At 41.3% G+C, this 14,381-nt stretch overlaps 1 protein-coding gene across 1 annotated transcript in view; it reads left to right on the top strand.

The window, feature by feature from the left end:
• The window catches only part of grid2 (glutamate receptor, ionotropic, delta 2), a 1,051,241-nt gene that overhangs the window by 922,055 nt on the left and 114,805 nt on the right, over nt 1-14,381 (top strand). The window contains exon 13 of the mRNA XM_056283554.1: nt 6,334-6,529. Coding sequence (XP_056139529.1) covers nt 6,334-6,529 — 196 coding nt within the window. The remainder of the gene's footprint in view (nt 1-6,333; nt 6,530-14,381) is intronic.

Consider the following 14,381-nt stretch of genomic DNA (forward strand, 5'->3'; position numbering starts at 1 on the left):
GAGCACTGCCGGAGCCCTACAAAACGACCTTCAACAGGCCACTAATGTGCAGGTTTCTGCTCAAACAGTGAGAAACAGAATGCATGAGGATGGTATGAGGGCCCGACGTCCACAATTGGGGCCTGTACTCACAGCCCAACACCGTGCAGCCCGATTGACCTTTGCCAGAGAACATCTTGGTTGGCAGATTCGCCATTGGCGCCCTGTGCTCTTCACAGATGAGAGCAGGTTCACACTGAACGCATGTGACAGACGTGAGATAGTCTGGAGACGCTGTGGAGAACGTTCTGCTGCCTGCAACATCCTCCAGCATGACCGGTTTGGCGGTGGGTCAGTGATGGTCTGGGGAGGCATATCCTTGGAGGGCCGCACAGACCTCTACGTGCTAGCCAGAGGTACCATGACTGCCATTAGGTACCGGGATGAGATCCTCAGACCCATTGTCCGACCATATGCTGGTGCAGTGGGCCCTGGGTTCCTGCTCATGCATGACAATGCTCGTCCTCATGTGGCCAGAGTGTGTCAGCAGTTCCTGTATGTCGAGGACATTGATGCTATGGACTGGCCTGCACGTTCCCCAGACCTGAATCCAATCGAGCACCTCTAGGACATCATGTCTCGTACCATCCGCCAACGCGATGTCGCACCACAGACTGTCCAGGAGTTGACCGATGCCCTGATCCAGGTCTGGGAGGAGATCCCTCAGGAGACCATCCGTCATCTCATCAGGAGCATGCCCAGACATTGTAGGGAGTGCATACAGGCACGTGGAGGCCACACACACTACTGAGCCTCATTTTGAATCGTCTTGAAGAATTTCCACAGAAGTTGGATCAGCCTATGTTTTCATTTTCCACTTTGATTTTGAGTATGTTTCTGAATCCAGACCTTAATGGGCTAATGATTTTGATTTCCATTGATCATTCTTAGGTTATTTTGCTCTAAACACATTCCTCTGTCTAATAAATAAAGATTTTCAGCTGAAATATTTCATTCATCGAGGTCTATATTGTGTTTTTAGGTGTTCCCTTTATTTTTTTGAGCAGTGTATAATGGAATGTATAACTAACTCTTTTTAATGACAATAAATTGAATCTAATTGAATTGAATTGAATTGAATTTAAATTGATGTGGAAAAAGCCAAAATATAATCACAGGCTGTGTATATCAAACACCAGGATCAGTCACTTATCAATTAAGGATAAGGTGGCTGGAATTTATGATAAGCGAAATTAAAATAAAATGGTATTTGTATGTGGTGACTTGACTTTATTAACACAATGTTCAGCATTAGCATATAGCCCATGATTATAAAACCAAGCATAATAACATTAGGTAGTGCAACCTTAATCGATAACATATTTACAAATGTAATTGATAGAGAACTGCTGGGTGGATTGCTTCTAAATGCTATATGTGACCACCTACCAGTCTTTGTTACTCTTCAGAAGGATCATAGATTCAAAGTTGATTTTAATGCCCGCAAACTGGTAAGACACAGGAAGCCATCAATGCATTTAAGGAAGACTTAATTAAACAAGACTGGAAAGGGGTTTATGTTCAAGATCCAGGAAAAAAGCATATAATGCATCCCTGGCTACATTAACAGAACTCTATGAAATAAATTGCCCGTTAAAAATTCCAGAGGGGGGTCCGCGGTGGTGTAGCGGTCTAAGCATCGGCTTTGTGTCGATGCAGTTGCCCACTGGAGACCCTGGGTGCAAACCCCGGTCTCGTCAGATCCGACTATGGCCAGATTTGATGAAGCAGCAATAATTGGCAACGCTGTCTTCGGGAGGGGGGCGGACTCAGCGTGTGTTCATCACATGAATGCGTCTCTGGGTGTGTCGGAGAAAGCAACGATTCGGCCTGGATTCGCCTTGTCACAGAAGTGCCGAGGCGTCTCCTTCGAGGCTGTCGGCCAGAGAGATGCAGTTGGTGAACACATACAGTACGAGGGTGGGTGTTTGAATTAGAATAGGGAGTGATTGGCTGCTAAATTGGGAGAAATCAGAAATAAATGTATTTTTTTTTAAAAATTCCAGAGGCAAGCATGACTGTATGGATAAACCATGGATTACTACGGGGCTGCAGAATGCATGCAAGAAGAAAAATGCACTACAAGGAATACCTAAAATGTAGAACAAAAGAAAATGAAAATAAATATAAGAGAGATAAAAATAAATTGATAAGCATTATGAGATGTAACAAGGAGTATTACAGCAAATTGTTGGTGGAAAATAGAATTAATATCAGCAACATGGAGAGTGCTTAACAGCATAGTCACACAAAAAAAGGTATTGGAAGGCTGATTACCCTAGTTATTTTGTTAAAAAATCACAATCATGTAATTATAAATAACATAATAAAGGGTGCTGATGAATTCACTTACTACTTTGTAAATGTTGGATGTACTTTAGCAAAAGAGATTGCTGAGCCAAGTAACAAGGATGATATAGAATTGGGCAAGTCTGATATAAAAGTTCACTCCATGTTTCTCGGTGGAGTTCATGAAAATGAAGTTATTGATATTGTTAATGAATTCAGGAACAAAAGGTCTACTGACTTTAATTCCATTGATATGTCACTAGTTAAAAATATTATTGAATGTATCACGAAACCGCTGACACATATAAGTAATCAGTCCTTCCTCGCAGGCATATTTCCAAAGAAAATGAAAACAGCTAGTTATTGTTATCTACAAGATGGTGACAGACATTTATTTTTCAATTACAGACCAGTGTCTCTGCTTCCCCAATTCTAAAAAATATTAGGAAAATTATTTGTATCGATAAACATAACTTATTAAGTGACCACCAGTACAGATTTCAAGCAAAGTGGTCTACCTCAGTAGTGGTAATGGAACTAGTAGAGAATTCAACTGTCATAGACAATAAAAAATATACATTGGGAGTATTTATAGATCCCAAAAAAAATCTTTCAGTACCATTGATCATGATTTACTTATGAAGAAGCTAAAAAGATGTGGTATTAGAGGGGTAATATACTCCTGGCTGATAAGCTACCTGTAGAACAGATATCAATATGTTCAAGTAAATAATTTTGGTTACAAACTTACGACGGTCACCTGTGGGGTTCCGCAAGGCTCTGTGCTGGGTACAAAACTCTTTATACTCTATATCAGGGGTTGTCAAACTAATTACTCAAAGGTCCATATCTGATTTTTATTCAAGGTCAGAGGTCCAGAACGATGGGCAATAACAAAATAACATTTAATCAACTCACTTGTAACTTTTAAGCAACATACATTCAAGTTCAAGATAGTCAAAATACATTTTGAAGTAAGAGAAATGGTATTGTTTGCCTGTAATCGGTTGCTTGTACCTAGGCACAAAAGGTGTGATTCCCGAGACACTGATCCAAATGTTAATTTTGAAGACCCTCCCTACTCTGCCTCTTATTGGCTCTAACCCTAACGAAAACTTGTGTGCCAGTAGGCTACTCATTACTGTTATTTATGGTCACGTTAGTTTCTCTTCTCTGCTCTCTGTGGTTCAACAAGGGCGGGGCTCAGCCCCTCCACACATGCATGTATGCACGCACGCACACACACACACGGGTTTGAACCAGCAGAAGTGAAGATAGCATTACTCAAGCTGATGACAACTACACTTGTTACGTTTCCGTAAGAGCACTAAAAGCTTCGCACCACCCCAAATCAAATGCTCCGGTGTAACGTGAATGCGTGAACTCGGCAGCATCAACACACAAAACAGAACACGAGATATGTGCTGGGTCCGAATTGATTTGCTGTTAGGTCCGCATGTGGACCGAGGTCCGGACTTTGAGAAGTCCTGCTTTATATAAATGATGTTTGTAAGGTGTCAAAATTGTTGGATTTTGTTATATTTGCTGATGACACAAATTTATTAAAAAACTTTTGGTGAAAACTTTTGGTTGCAGCTGAAGGGGAATAGGAAACCCTTAAGAAGTTGTTAGATAAATCTAAGTAAAACAAAATTCATTCCGTTTGGAAATTTGTAAAATTAATTCTGAGGAACTTGTGATTAATGATGTAGAAACTGAAAGTGTATGAAAACAAATTCCTGGAAGTGATAATATAGCAAACTCTTGGAAACCTCACAATATCAAATTAAAACTGTCTAAATCTATTGCAATACTGCACAAAACTAAGGACATCTTGATTCACAATGAGCTATTCATTCTATACTGCTCATACATTGCATACTGTGTGGAAGTATGGGCAAAGTACTTACAAAACTAGCACAAATTCCATTTTTACACTGCAAAAAAGGGCCCTATGAATTGTCAATAAGGCTGATTATAACGACCCAACCAACTCATTATTTATGAATTCATATGCCTTAAAATTTATGGACCTAGTAGACTTTAAAACTCTAAAAACAATGTATAGAGCAAAAGATAGAACACTTTTTCCATAAAGGGGTAATTATATGTTGGAAAAAAGGGGGAGGAAAAATGTGAAGAATAGATGTGTGACACTTAAAGGGGTCAAATTATGGAATAGCTATAATAATGAACTAAAATAATGTAGTAATATGTGTAATTTTAAGAAAATTTTTGAAAACATTACGATTGAAATACACAAAAGATGTGACCAACACTGAGAAATGACTGACACTTATGACCTGACTTTGTTTTTATTTATCTGTATCTGTGTTATGCTGTTGTGTTTCTTTATTATATTTTATTTTTATTGTTAGTTTTGTTTCACAGCTATTTTGGGTAGAGTAAAGGTAATGCTTTGTTAAGTATTAAGGGTAGGCACAATAGGCTTAGGGTTCAGCCTACACCTCTTTTTTTTGTCAGAGAATATTATGTTTGATTTGTCTTTCAGTATTGTTTTATATAATGATTCAGCATTATTTAACTGCTTTAATAGCTGTATGGTCAATGTGTTGTTATTGTGTATAATTGACTGAAAAAATAAAGTAACTATCTTTTACTCTCTGTGTGTGTGTGTGTGTGTGTGTGTGTGTGTGTGTGTGTGTGTGTGTGTGTGTGTGTGTGTGTGTGTGTGTGTGTGTGTGTGTGTGTGTGTGTGTGTGTGTGTGTGTGTGTTCAGCATTTTATTGATTCAGGCAGTGGTGTAATGTTTTTGCATTGATTTTCTATTTCGCTATCACTAAGTGTAGTCACTGAGTGCTTTTATTGAGGCTTTTATTTGTAAATCCATTATCACATTGTCGACCCATTCTACCAACTGTGTGCCTAGCCATGCTATGGACGAGGGATCCCTCCTCTGATGCATTTTCTGAGATTTCTCCCTTTTATTTCCTGAGAGGGTTATCTGTGAATTTTTTCTTCCTCATTTTTAATTAATTTAGCGTATCCTTTGTTCTTTATACTGTCTCCTGTGCTTTGTTTTACCCTATAACCCACAGCAGATATTGTTGCTTCTAGTTTAGTGTCTTTATATTTTACATTTTAGATTGTATAACCTGGAGGTAGGAAGTATTACCTAGAAAAATTGCCCTCCAAAAGAAGGACCTTCTTTAGTGTCACCATTATGATTTATTTCCCATAGCATAAACTTAAGATATATAAATTTTAAGGGAGTGTTTTTGCTCAGCAGTTAGATTTTCTTCCAAAATCTAATCAAGCTGAGGATGAAACTTGGCAATCTGTGTTGAAACGAGATGAACTTTACATGGTTCTGTAGAAAGAGAATTATTGAAGCAGTCTTTCTATCTCATGTAGATTATGGTGATGTAATCTACAGGCATGCTGATGCTTCCACCCTCAAACCTTTGAACGTTGTATACCACTCTGGCCTTGGCTGTATCACTGGTGATGAATATCATGCCGATCATTGCATAGTACATGCAAATGTTGGCTGGCTGTCTTTTCCTGACAGATGGGATCAGGACTGACATTTGTTCATTTATAAAGCCATTATCAACAAATTCCCACTCTGTATCTTAACACTGTTATATCGGAATGTGGGAACTTGTCTAAGCCATTCCTAGACTTGCTCCTACTACAAGTTCCTCACTTTTGAACTGGGAAAAACTGCTTTTAACTTTTGTGCTCCTAATGCAAGGAATGAGTTACAAAATACTCTGAATATGGACACTTTGTTGGCCTTGTGGTATTTTATAGGGTTTAAATCTCAATGTGCTGAATTCTCAATGTTTATAACTTAAGAATTGCAAATTTTCATTGTGATAGTTTTTTTAATTGTTGTTCTTTTATTGTAACTACGTTGTAGATGAGAGTCGGCTCCCAGTCAACTTACCAAGACTTTGATAAAGATGTGATTTGATTTAGTGCTTTTGTCATGTAACTTGCTTTGGTGTCAATATTGCCTCCTTCTCTTTTTCTCTCCAGGTCCCTCCAAGACTTATCTAAGCAGACGGAGTTGCCCTATGGTACAGTTCTGGACTCTGCAGTATATGATCAAGTGCGCTCCAAGGCCATGAACCCCTTTGAGCGAGACCCCATGTACTCCCAGATGTGGCGAATGATTAACCGCACCGGAGGGGCTGACAATAATGTGGACGAGTCAAAGGAGGGCATTCGCAAGGTAAGGCTTGAGGGTTCAATGTTTTAGTAAGAATTCACAGACAAGACTGTTGCCGAAGGTAAAATCACCAAAGGTATCACAGTGAAGTTGATGCATTGCTATGATAAATGATTGATGTCATCGGGGCAAAACAATAGTCTCCTTGATGCTTTTAAGTACTAGTCAAGTGAAACTCATTTAAATGTGTTTGTCCTGTTAATATTGGAGGGACACAAATGCAGCAATTGTTGAGTTCATCAAATGTGAATTAGGATTTAAGACAACAGTTGAGAATTACATTGCACACTTCAGCCAGAGGGCAAGGGTTCAAGGCACCAAGCTTCCTCCCTGCATAACTGTCCATTAGCAAGGCACCCTTAAACCAACGTGGGTTCTATACAAACTTTGGGAGGGCCCTCTGGGGGAAGTAGAACCAAGAGATAATGTTGAGGCCAAAACCCAAAATAGGCCATTCATTACGAGCTTGAAGGATACAACCACCAGGTATAGGCAGCCATGTATCATGGAGGGCCAAGTATATGTATGTTTTCCTTACAACCAATCCATACACCAGGGTTGCATCAGAAATCACATACGATGTACTACATACTACATATGTTTACTATCTTTAAATGTGCTATTAGTATGTGGATAAAAAGTATAATGCCTATTCGGACATACTGCTTTGTCATAGAGCTGCACCAATTCCTTTCAGCTCTTTGTGGGTTGATGATGACAGAAACTTCTGCCAGTGTGGTGACCCACAAGGTAAAATAAAGGATGATTTTAATGACATTCTGCTTAGCATAGTGAAAAGTACCACTTACATTTAAACTGCTCCACTATTCTTCCAGTTGGGTTTTGTATCGCCCTGCACCATTGTTGGTTGTCATCATGAACTATTGCAATTCCTTGTTTGACACTCATACCAGTATATTGTCCAGTGTTTGCATATTACAATATTTTTCTGGGTATAGCATTCCATCCGGGGTTTTTTTTTTTTTTGCATGCTATTTGTTGCTCACTTTGGTTTCAGACATACTAAAACATACATACTATTTTGGTGTACTAAATAGTATGCTAGTATATGATTTTTGAACGCAGCCCAGGAGAGTTCACTGATTAGCACACCTTCAGCCTAATAGGACAGACAAATCAGTAAGATCACCTGGTGTAGTGACTGGTTGAAAGGAAAATCAGCATACTCCCATGGGGTAATTATGTCTGATAAGCGCTCCCCCCCCCCCATTTCAATGAATATAATTGAATGATTGAAAAGGAGAACATAAAGTCTTATTTCCTTGGTTGGAACAATCTTTTTTCATGAGATCACAACTGCTACCACTTGCTGTACTTTTTAGGGAAGACAACAGAGAGGAGCTGCCAACCCCAACACACCCAAGAGAACTTGCCCATTTTGTTTTGTTTTTTTAAGGAGTAGCAGTGATTAGCTGAAGTAGCTGCAGGTGTGCTAGCAAGGCTCAATGGTTATCCCACACATCCAAGCAGGTATCGCCCAGTAAGCCCCCGATCAGGCAGAGCGCTTTTTACCAGCCTGGGGCAGCTTTTTGTAATTATTGTCAATGAGAGTGAAGCTTTTTGCTCGCTGCCTCTGCGTTGCTGAGTGCCTCACGTTTTTGCAGGAGCACCCCTAACGCCTTGAGTCAAAAAAACTACAACTCAGCAGAAAAGCGCCTGAGGTCGTTTGTAGTTTCCCCATTGTCCAATCGGATGAATTGAGAGGCAGGCTTTCTGTGGTGATGACAACAACAAGTGGAGACAACATGGAGGACAAACTAGTGGCTGTTGCTGGGTACCTTGACCAGGTGGTAAAGTCATAACTTTACAAACTGTAGTTAAAACAGCTGGCCTGGAGGAAAATTAGTGCATTAGCTATCTACTAACTAGGAAGTTAACTACTTTCAGCCAGCCAAAATAAAAAGTACAGATCATTGAGTTTACTTTACAGCAATGGCAGTTCTAGACCAATTTTACTGGGGGGGCCAGGCTGGGGCCAGTTGTGTTGTCAGAGGGGCACATTTGACCCGGGACAAAAGTGACAGAGTGTTCAGGCTTTCAAAATTTTTAGTTCAGTATATAAAGTAATACCGCACACAAAAAACAAACATAAAATACCATGATTGGTATTAGTTTCAGTAAAAGTATTTGTTTCAGTAACTTATGGTTAGTTATTTGTTTCAGTAACAGTATTATTTTCAGTAACTTACAGTTACAATTTTTGTTAAATTACAATATCCATCCATTATCCAAACCGCTTATCCTGCTCTCAGGGTCGCGGGGATGCTGGAAGCCTATCCCATTAGACATTGGGCGGCAGGCGGGGAGACACACGTTCCTGTTAGCTTCAGCTCAAGTTACAGCACATCCTTTGCTGCAACACTTCTTAAAAAGGCTCAATGAACAGTACAAGTTCTAGAGAGTCTCTGCATCCCAGTCTGTTTTCCTTTCTAGAATTTCACATTACAGCAACTGTATTCTGCAGTTTTTGGGATTTTTGGCAAACCGATCAACAAATGAGTCAAGATTCAAAGCCTTTGCCTTCCTAGACTCAATACTTAGTACACCCAGATTGCTCAATCTCTCATTGGTTATGGTGGACCTGAGGTAAGTTTCCAACAACTTCAGTGTAGAAAAACTCCGCTCCCAGGAAGCAGAACTCACTGGGATCGTGACTGCTATTTTGCAAAGTCTGAAGTCTCAGAAAACACTTCTTTATAGACTCAATGAACAGTACCAGCTCTACTGTACAAGAAGGTCTCTGCATCCTAGTCTGTATTTTCCTTTCTAAAATTCAGCTGAACTGATGTACACTGCTCAAAAAAATAAAGGGAACACCTAAAAACACAATATAGACCTCGATGAATGAAATATTTCAGCTGAAAATCTTTATTTATTAGACAGAGGAATATGTTTAGAGCAAAATAACCTAAGAATGATCAATGGAAATCAAAATCATTAGCCCATTAAGGTCTGGATTCAGAAACATACTCAAAATCAAAGTGGAAAATGAAAACATAGGCTGATCCAACTTCTGTGGAAATTCTTCAAGACGATTCAAAATGAGGCTCAGTAGTGTGTGTGGCCTCCACGTGCCTGTATGCACTCCCTACAACGTCTGGGCATGCTCCTGATGAGACGACGGATGGTCTCCTGGGGGATCTCCTCCCAGACCTGGATCAGGGCATCGGTCAACTCCTGGACAGTCTGTGGTGCGACATCGCGTTGGCGGATGGTACGAGACATGATGTCCCAGAGGTGCTCGATTGGATTCAGGTCTGGGGAACGTGCAGGCCAGTCCATAGCATCAATGCCCTCGACATACAGGAACTGCTGACACACTCTGGCCACATGAGGACGAGCATTGTCATGCATGAGCAGGAACCCAGGGCCCACTGCACCAGCATATGGTCGGACAATGGGTCTGAGGATCCCGGTACCTAATGGCAGTCATGGTACCTCTGGCTAGCACGTAGAGGTCTGTGCGGCCCTCCAAGGATATGCCTCCCCAGACCATCACTGACCCACCGCCAAACCGGTAATGCTGGAGGATGTTGCAGGCAGCAGCACGTTCTTCACAGCGTCTCCAGACTCTCTCACGTCTGTCACGTGTTCAATGTGAACCTGCTCTCATCTGTGAAGAGCACAGGGCGCCAATGGCGAATCTGCCAACCAAGATGTTCTCTTGCAAAGGTCAATCGGGCTGCACGGTGTTGGGCTGTGAGCACAGGCCCCAATTGTGGACGTCGGGCACTCATACCATCCTCATGCATTCTGTTTCTCACTGTTTGAGCAGAAACCTGCACATTAGTGGCCTGTTGAAGGTCGTTTTGTAGGGCTCCGGCAGTGCTCCTCCTGTTCCTCCTTGCACAAAGGACCAGATAGCGGTCCTGCTGCGGGGTTGTTGTCCTCCTGCGGCCCCCTCCACGTCTCCTGGTGTACTGGCCTGTCTCCTGGTACCTCCTCCATGCTCTGGACACTGTGCTGGGAGACACATCAAATCTTCTTGCCACAGCACGCATTGATGTGCCATCCTGGATGAGCTGCACTACCTGAGCAACTTCTGTAGGTTGCAGATACCGCCTCATGCCACCTCTAGTGGTGAGGGCACTAGCAAAATGAAAAACTAACCAAAGATCGGCCAGAAAAGATGAGGACAGGCAAATGGTCTGTGGCCACCACCTGCAAATCCATTCCTTTTATAGGGGTTGTCTTGCAAATTGTCTAATTTCCACCTGGTGAAAATTAGACAATTTACCAACAGGTGAAATTGATTCACAAATCAGTGTTGCTTCCTAACTGGACAGGTTGATATCTCAAAAGTGTGATTGACTTGGAGCTACATTGCATTGCTTATGTGTTCCCTTTATTTTTTTGAGCAGTATAGTTCATGCCCCAAATCATCAATATTTGAATCATACAATTCAGCAAATGAAAACAGAGCTGTCTCTTTCAGAAATGCATTACTTTTGGGGTTTGGAGCTTGGATGCTGCTCATTATGTCAGTTTGTCTTTGAAAGCCGTCTTGAAACAACATGTTTCAAAACATTTTGAAAACCCAAAATCGCTGAAAAGACAGCGATTTTGGGAACTACGCCAGCAAAGCGCAAGAGAGGGCGACCAAAAAGACAGTATCATGATGACGTCAAAGAACGGCTTAGTCTCAAAATATTGGAGGCAACAAGATCAGCTCAGGACAGAGAGAACTAGAGGAGACTTGTTTGGCAAGTATGTCATCCTGATGGTGCTGGCAACCCTCGCTAACAAGGAAGCCTTGAAGAAGAAAGAAGAAGAAGAAGACTCTTCATTTGGAGGAGGGCCGGGGGGGGGAGTCCAAGCGCAGTGTTACAGGGGTGCTGACCCTGTTGGCCCCTCCCCAAAGCCGCCTGTGCTTTACAGCAAAATAACCAGTGCTTAATTTGTAAATCATGTAGTCCCGGAGCACAGAGAGGGCGCTGTTCTGGCGGGGCAGGGGTTGAGGAAAAAGTCACAGAACTCATCAAAAAATCCATAGTGTCTGCAGCACATTGGACAAAGGGCTAGCTGTTAAAACTAAACAAAACTGTCATCACAAACAAAGTATCATTTATTTACATTTATTAATCAGAGCATTCACAATATTCACTCAACATTAGTGGGGCGGGGGGCATGGAAATAGCTGTTTACGGTATGCAGCTCTCTCTCTCTCTCTCGCTCTCTGTCGTTGACTGTCCCTTCACTTCCCTGTCGTTTCCCTTCTGTCTGGGTCGCTACACTGGGGAGAAAATTGAATTAGGGCTTAAAGTTCTATTTCCAACCACAAAAACCAAGCAGGCTAAGAAACTGAACTAATTGATGTTTTCTGTCTGTCTGTCTATCGATCTCCTCCTCTCCATTTCAGTACTATCGACAGTGCCATTATCGCCACCCTGTTGAGCCGCCAAAACAACTTTGGCCTACTTAGGGTCCGACTGACCTACTGGTTTGAAAAAACTCAGCAAAATTGATTGTCTTTTTTACATTTTACCAGTTCCCTCCTTAATGCGGTGTGACCTGATGTCTCTCTTTTTTTTAAATCAGTTTTAAAATGCATCCAAGTAAGCAAACTATTTATGAGTAACTTCAATGGGACATAAAAGAATGACAGAACAGATAACTTTAAATGTTACGCATGAAGTTATCGGATTCAACCAAATAGGTGCCGGTCCCAATCTGGGAGGTCCCAGATCCTGTTCTGGCAGGATCTGACACAAATTAAACCCTGAAAGTAATAGTTAGGCTAAGGACAGGTGATTCGGTGGTTGCCGAATGAAAATGTAAAAAAAAAAAAGAAGCAGCGCTGTAAAAAGCGTTCTGTCTGATCGGGGCCGTACTCTTACCATGGTGCTGAAGGCCTAAAATCTGGTGTTGCCGCTCAAGGTGTGAGTGTATGTATGTATGGATAGACTGATTGAAAATGAGATGCTACATCTCAAGGGGCTATCCTTCAATAAATTCATACCATAGCTAGATATTTGTTTCGGTGTGGCGATATATCCCACATTCGGTGTTGAATGTTGGAGCACCCAAATCACATCCCTCCATTTGGGATTTTACAGCAGCGTACCATGGGGCCTTCAATGGTCAGATTGATCACCCCGCCACACACAAAGCGCACTCATCGCCAGCAACTCTTTGCCTCAAGCTCCACTAAAATTCAAACAATATGCAAACTACGTCATTGATTCCACATAAAAATAAGTCCATTACGAAATCACCTTCTGTTTCGGTGGTGCCACTGACTGTGTCCGCTGTCCGGGTGCTAACAGAGCGGCAGCGGTGGAGCTTCCCCCTCCGGTGCTTTCCTGTGCTCAAACCACCTACTCAACAAGCTGAAACTATTTCTCCCACTAATACATGCATTAGCAAAACTGCTTACTGGCCTTCCGATGGTCTACGTTCACTCATATTGCTCAATATGCAGGCAACAATAAAGAAAAGATTTTTGAAAGATAGAAATTAGGCCATATATATTACAGCAGCCAATTCGAGCATTGTCAACAACAATCTTAATCAACTCAACTTTATAGATAATCAATACAGCAGAACTCACCAGTCACTTGAAAACAAAATTCATCCTTCGTCCCTTTCTGATGAAACGATCGATTGTTAGCTTCCGTAAAGTGCCCCACGAAGCCCTCGCCTACCTGCCTGTGTGAGACCTTCGAGCTTTGGTCTTGGTCTCTCCTTTTCAGATTTATTTTTTTTAATCTTGAAAACTTCGCCTGGAAAATGGAATCGGGAGCAAATCAGCCACGATGTCAATTTTTGTTAGCCGCCGTTCTTCTCGGTTCCCAACAATCGCAAGCTATAGCGCATTATGTGACCCATGGCATGAAGAAATGCCTATGCTTTTCGGTTGATACGAGGACATCACCTGGGGCCTTTCAGCAGGCTCTAGGGGTGTCCCAATCAACACAAATCAAATGTTGATTGGTTAATTTTGTTGTCACTCTATACTTATGCCAAGTACACTTTGTGAGTAGAGTCTGCAACCAAGAACACAGCAGGCCCTGTATGAAGAAGCACAGGCAGGCACATCAAGTTCCAGCTCCAAATAGTGGGTTTATGGTTATGATAGTAACTGAAATCAAACCAAAACAATTTTTAAAATCAAATAAATAACTTTAATAAATTATTTCAACAATAGCATAATTACTCATTTTTAATATATTATTAACAAAAAATTACACCTCTCAAAAATGGTAGGGCCTGCAGAGAAGGCCCTGCTGGACCTCGTCTGGGATTTTGTATTTCTTACTTTATAGCAAGGATATTTCAGATGATGCTTTAGCCTGACACAATCTTTGATCTTTCCAAACTCTTTGTTTTAAGATGATGTAAGAGCTGAAGGGCAGAAATCTGGCTGTCATGTGAATTTTGACAATGTTTGTGAAGCTGCAGACATCAAAGAGTCCCTCCTTTGGAAGGAAACATATCACTTAGGAAACAAATTCGTCATTGATGTTTGCAGTGATGCTCATTTTAGGAAATCTGTAGACAGACAGTAGTGGGGTGTTTTAATTTATTAAGCAATTCCACCAGTTAGAAGCAGACGTGGACTCGTGATCAAGTTCTTCCACAATGTTTCCAGCATATCTGCTAGTGCTAATCCTCAGATTGTCCATTTTGCCATCCCTTTTTTATGCTTTATTTATTGCATGGAGTATATGGAACATTAATAGCGTTTATCCTCGTTGCGCACAGCTCAGTCTCAGTGCTGTTTTGATTTACAATTCACGTTACAGTGTGTCGATGGGGGAGAAAATCTAGCTAAACGATGGTAATGATACATAGATACAAAAAGCACACAGTTAAACACTTAATCCCCTTGATA

This window comes from Lampris incognitus, chromosome 1, assembly GCF_029633865.1.
Source record: "Lampris incognitus isolate fLamInc1 chromosome 1, fLamInc1.hap2, whole genome shotgun sequence".
NCBI lineage: Eukaryota > Metazoa > Chordata > Actinopteri > Lampriformes > Lampridae > Lampris > Lampris incognitus.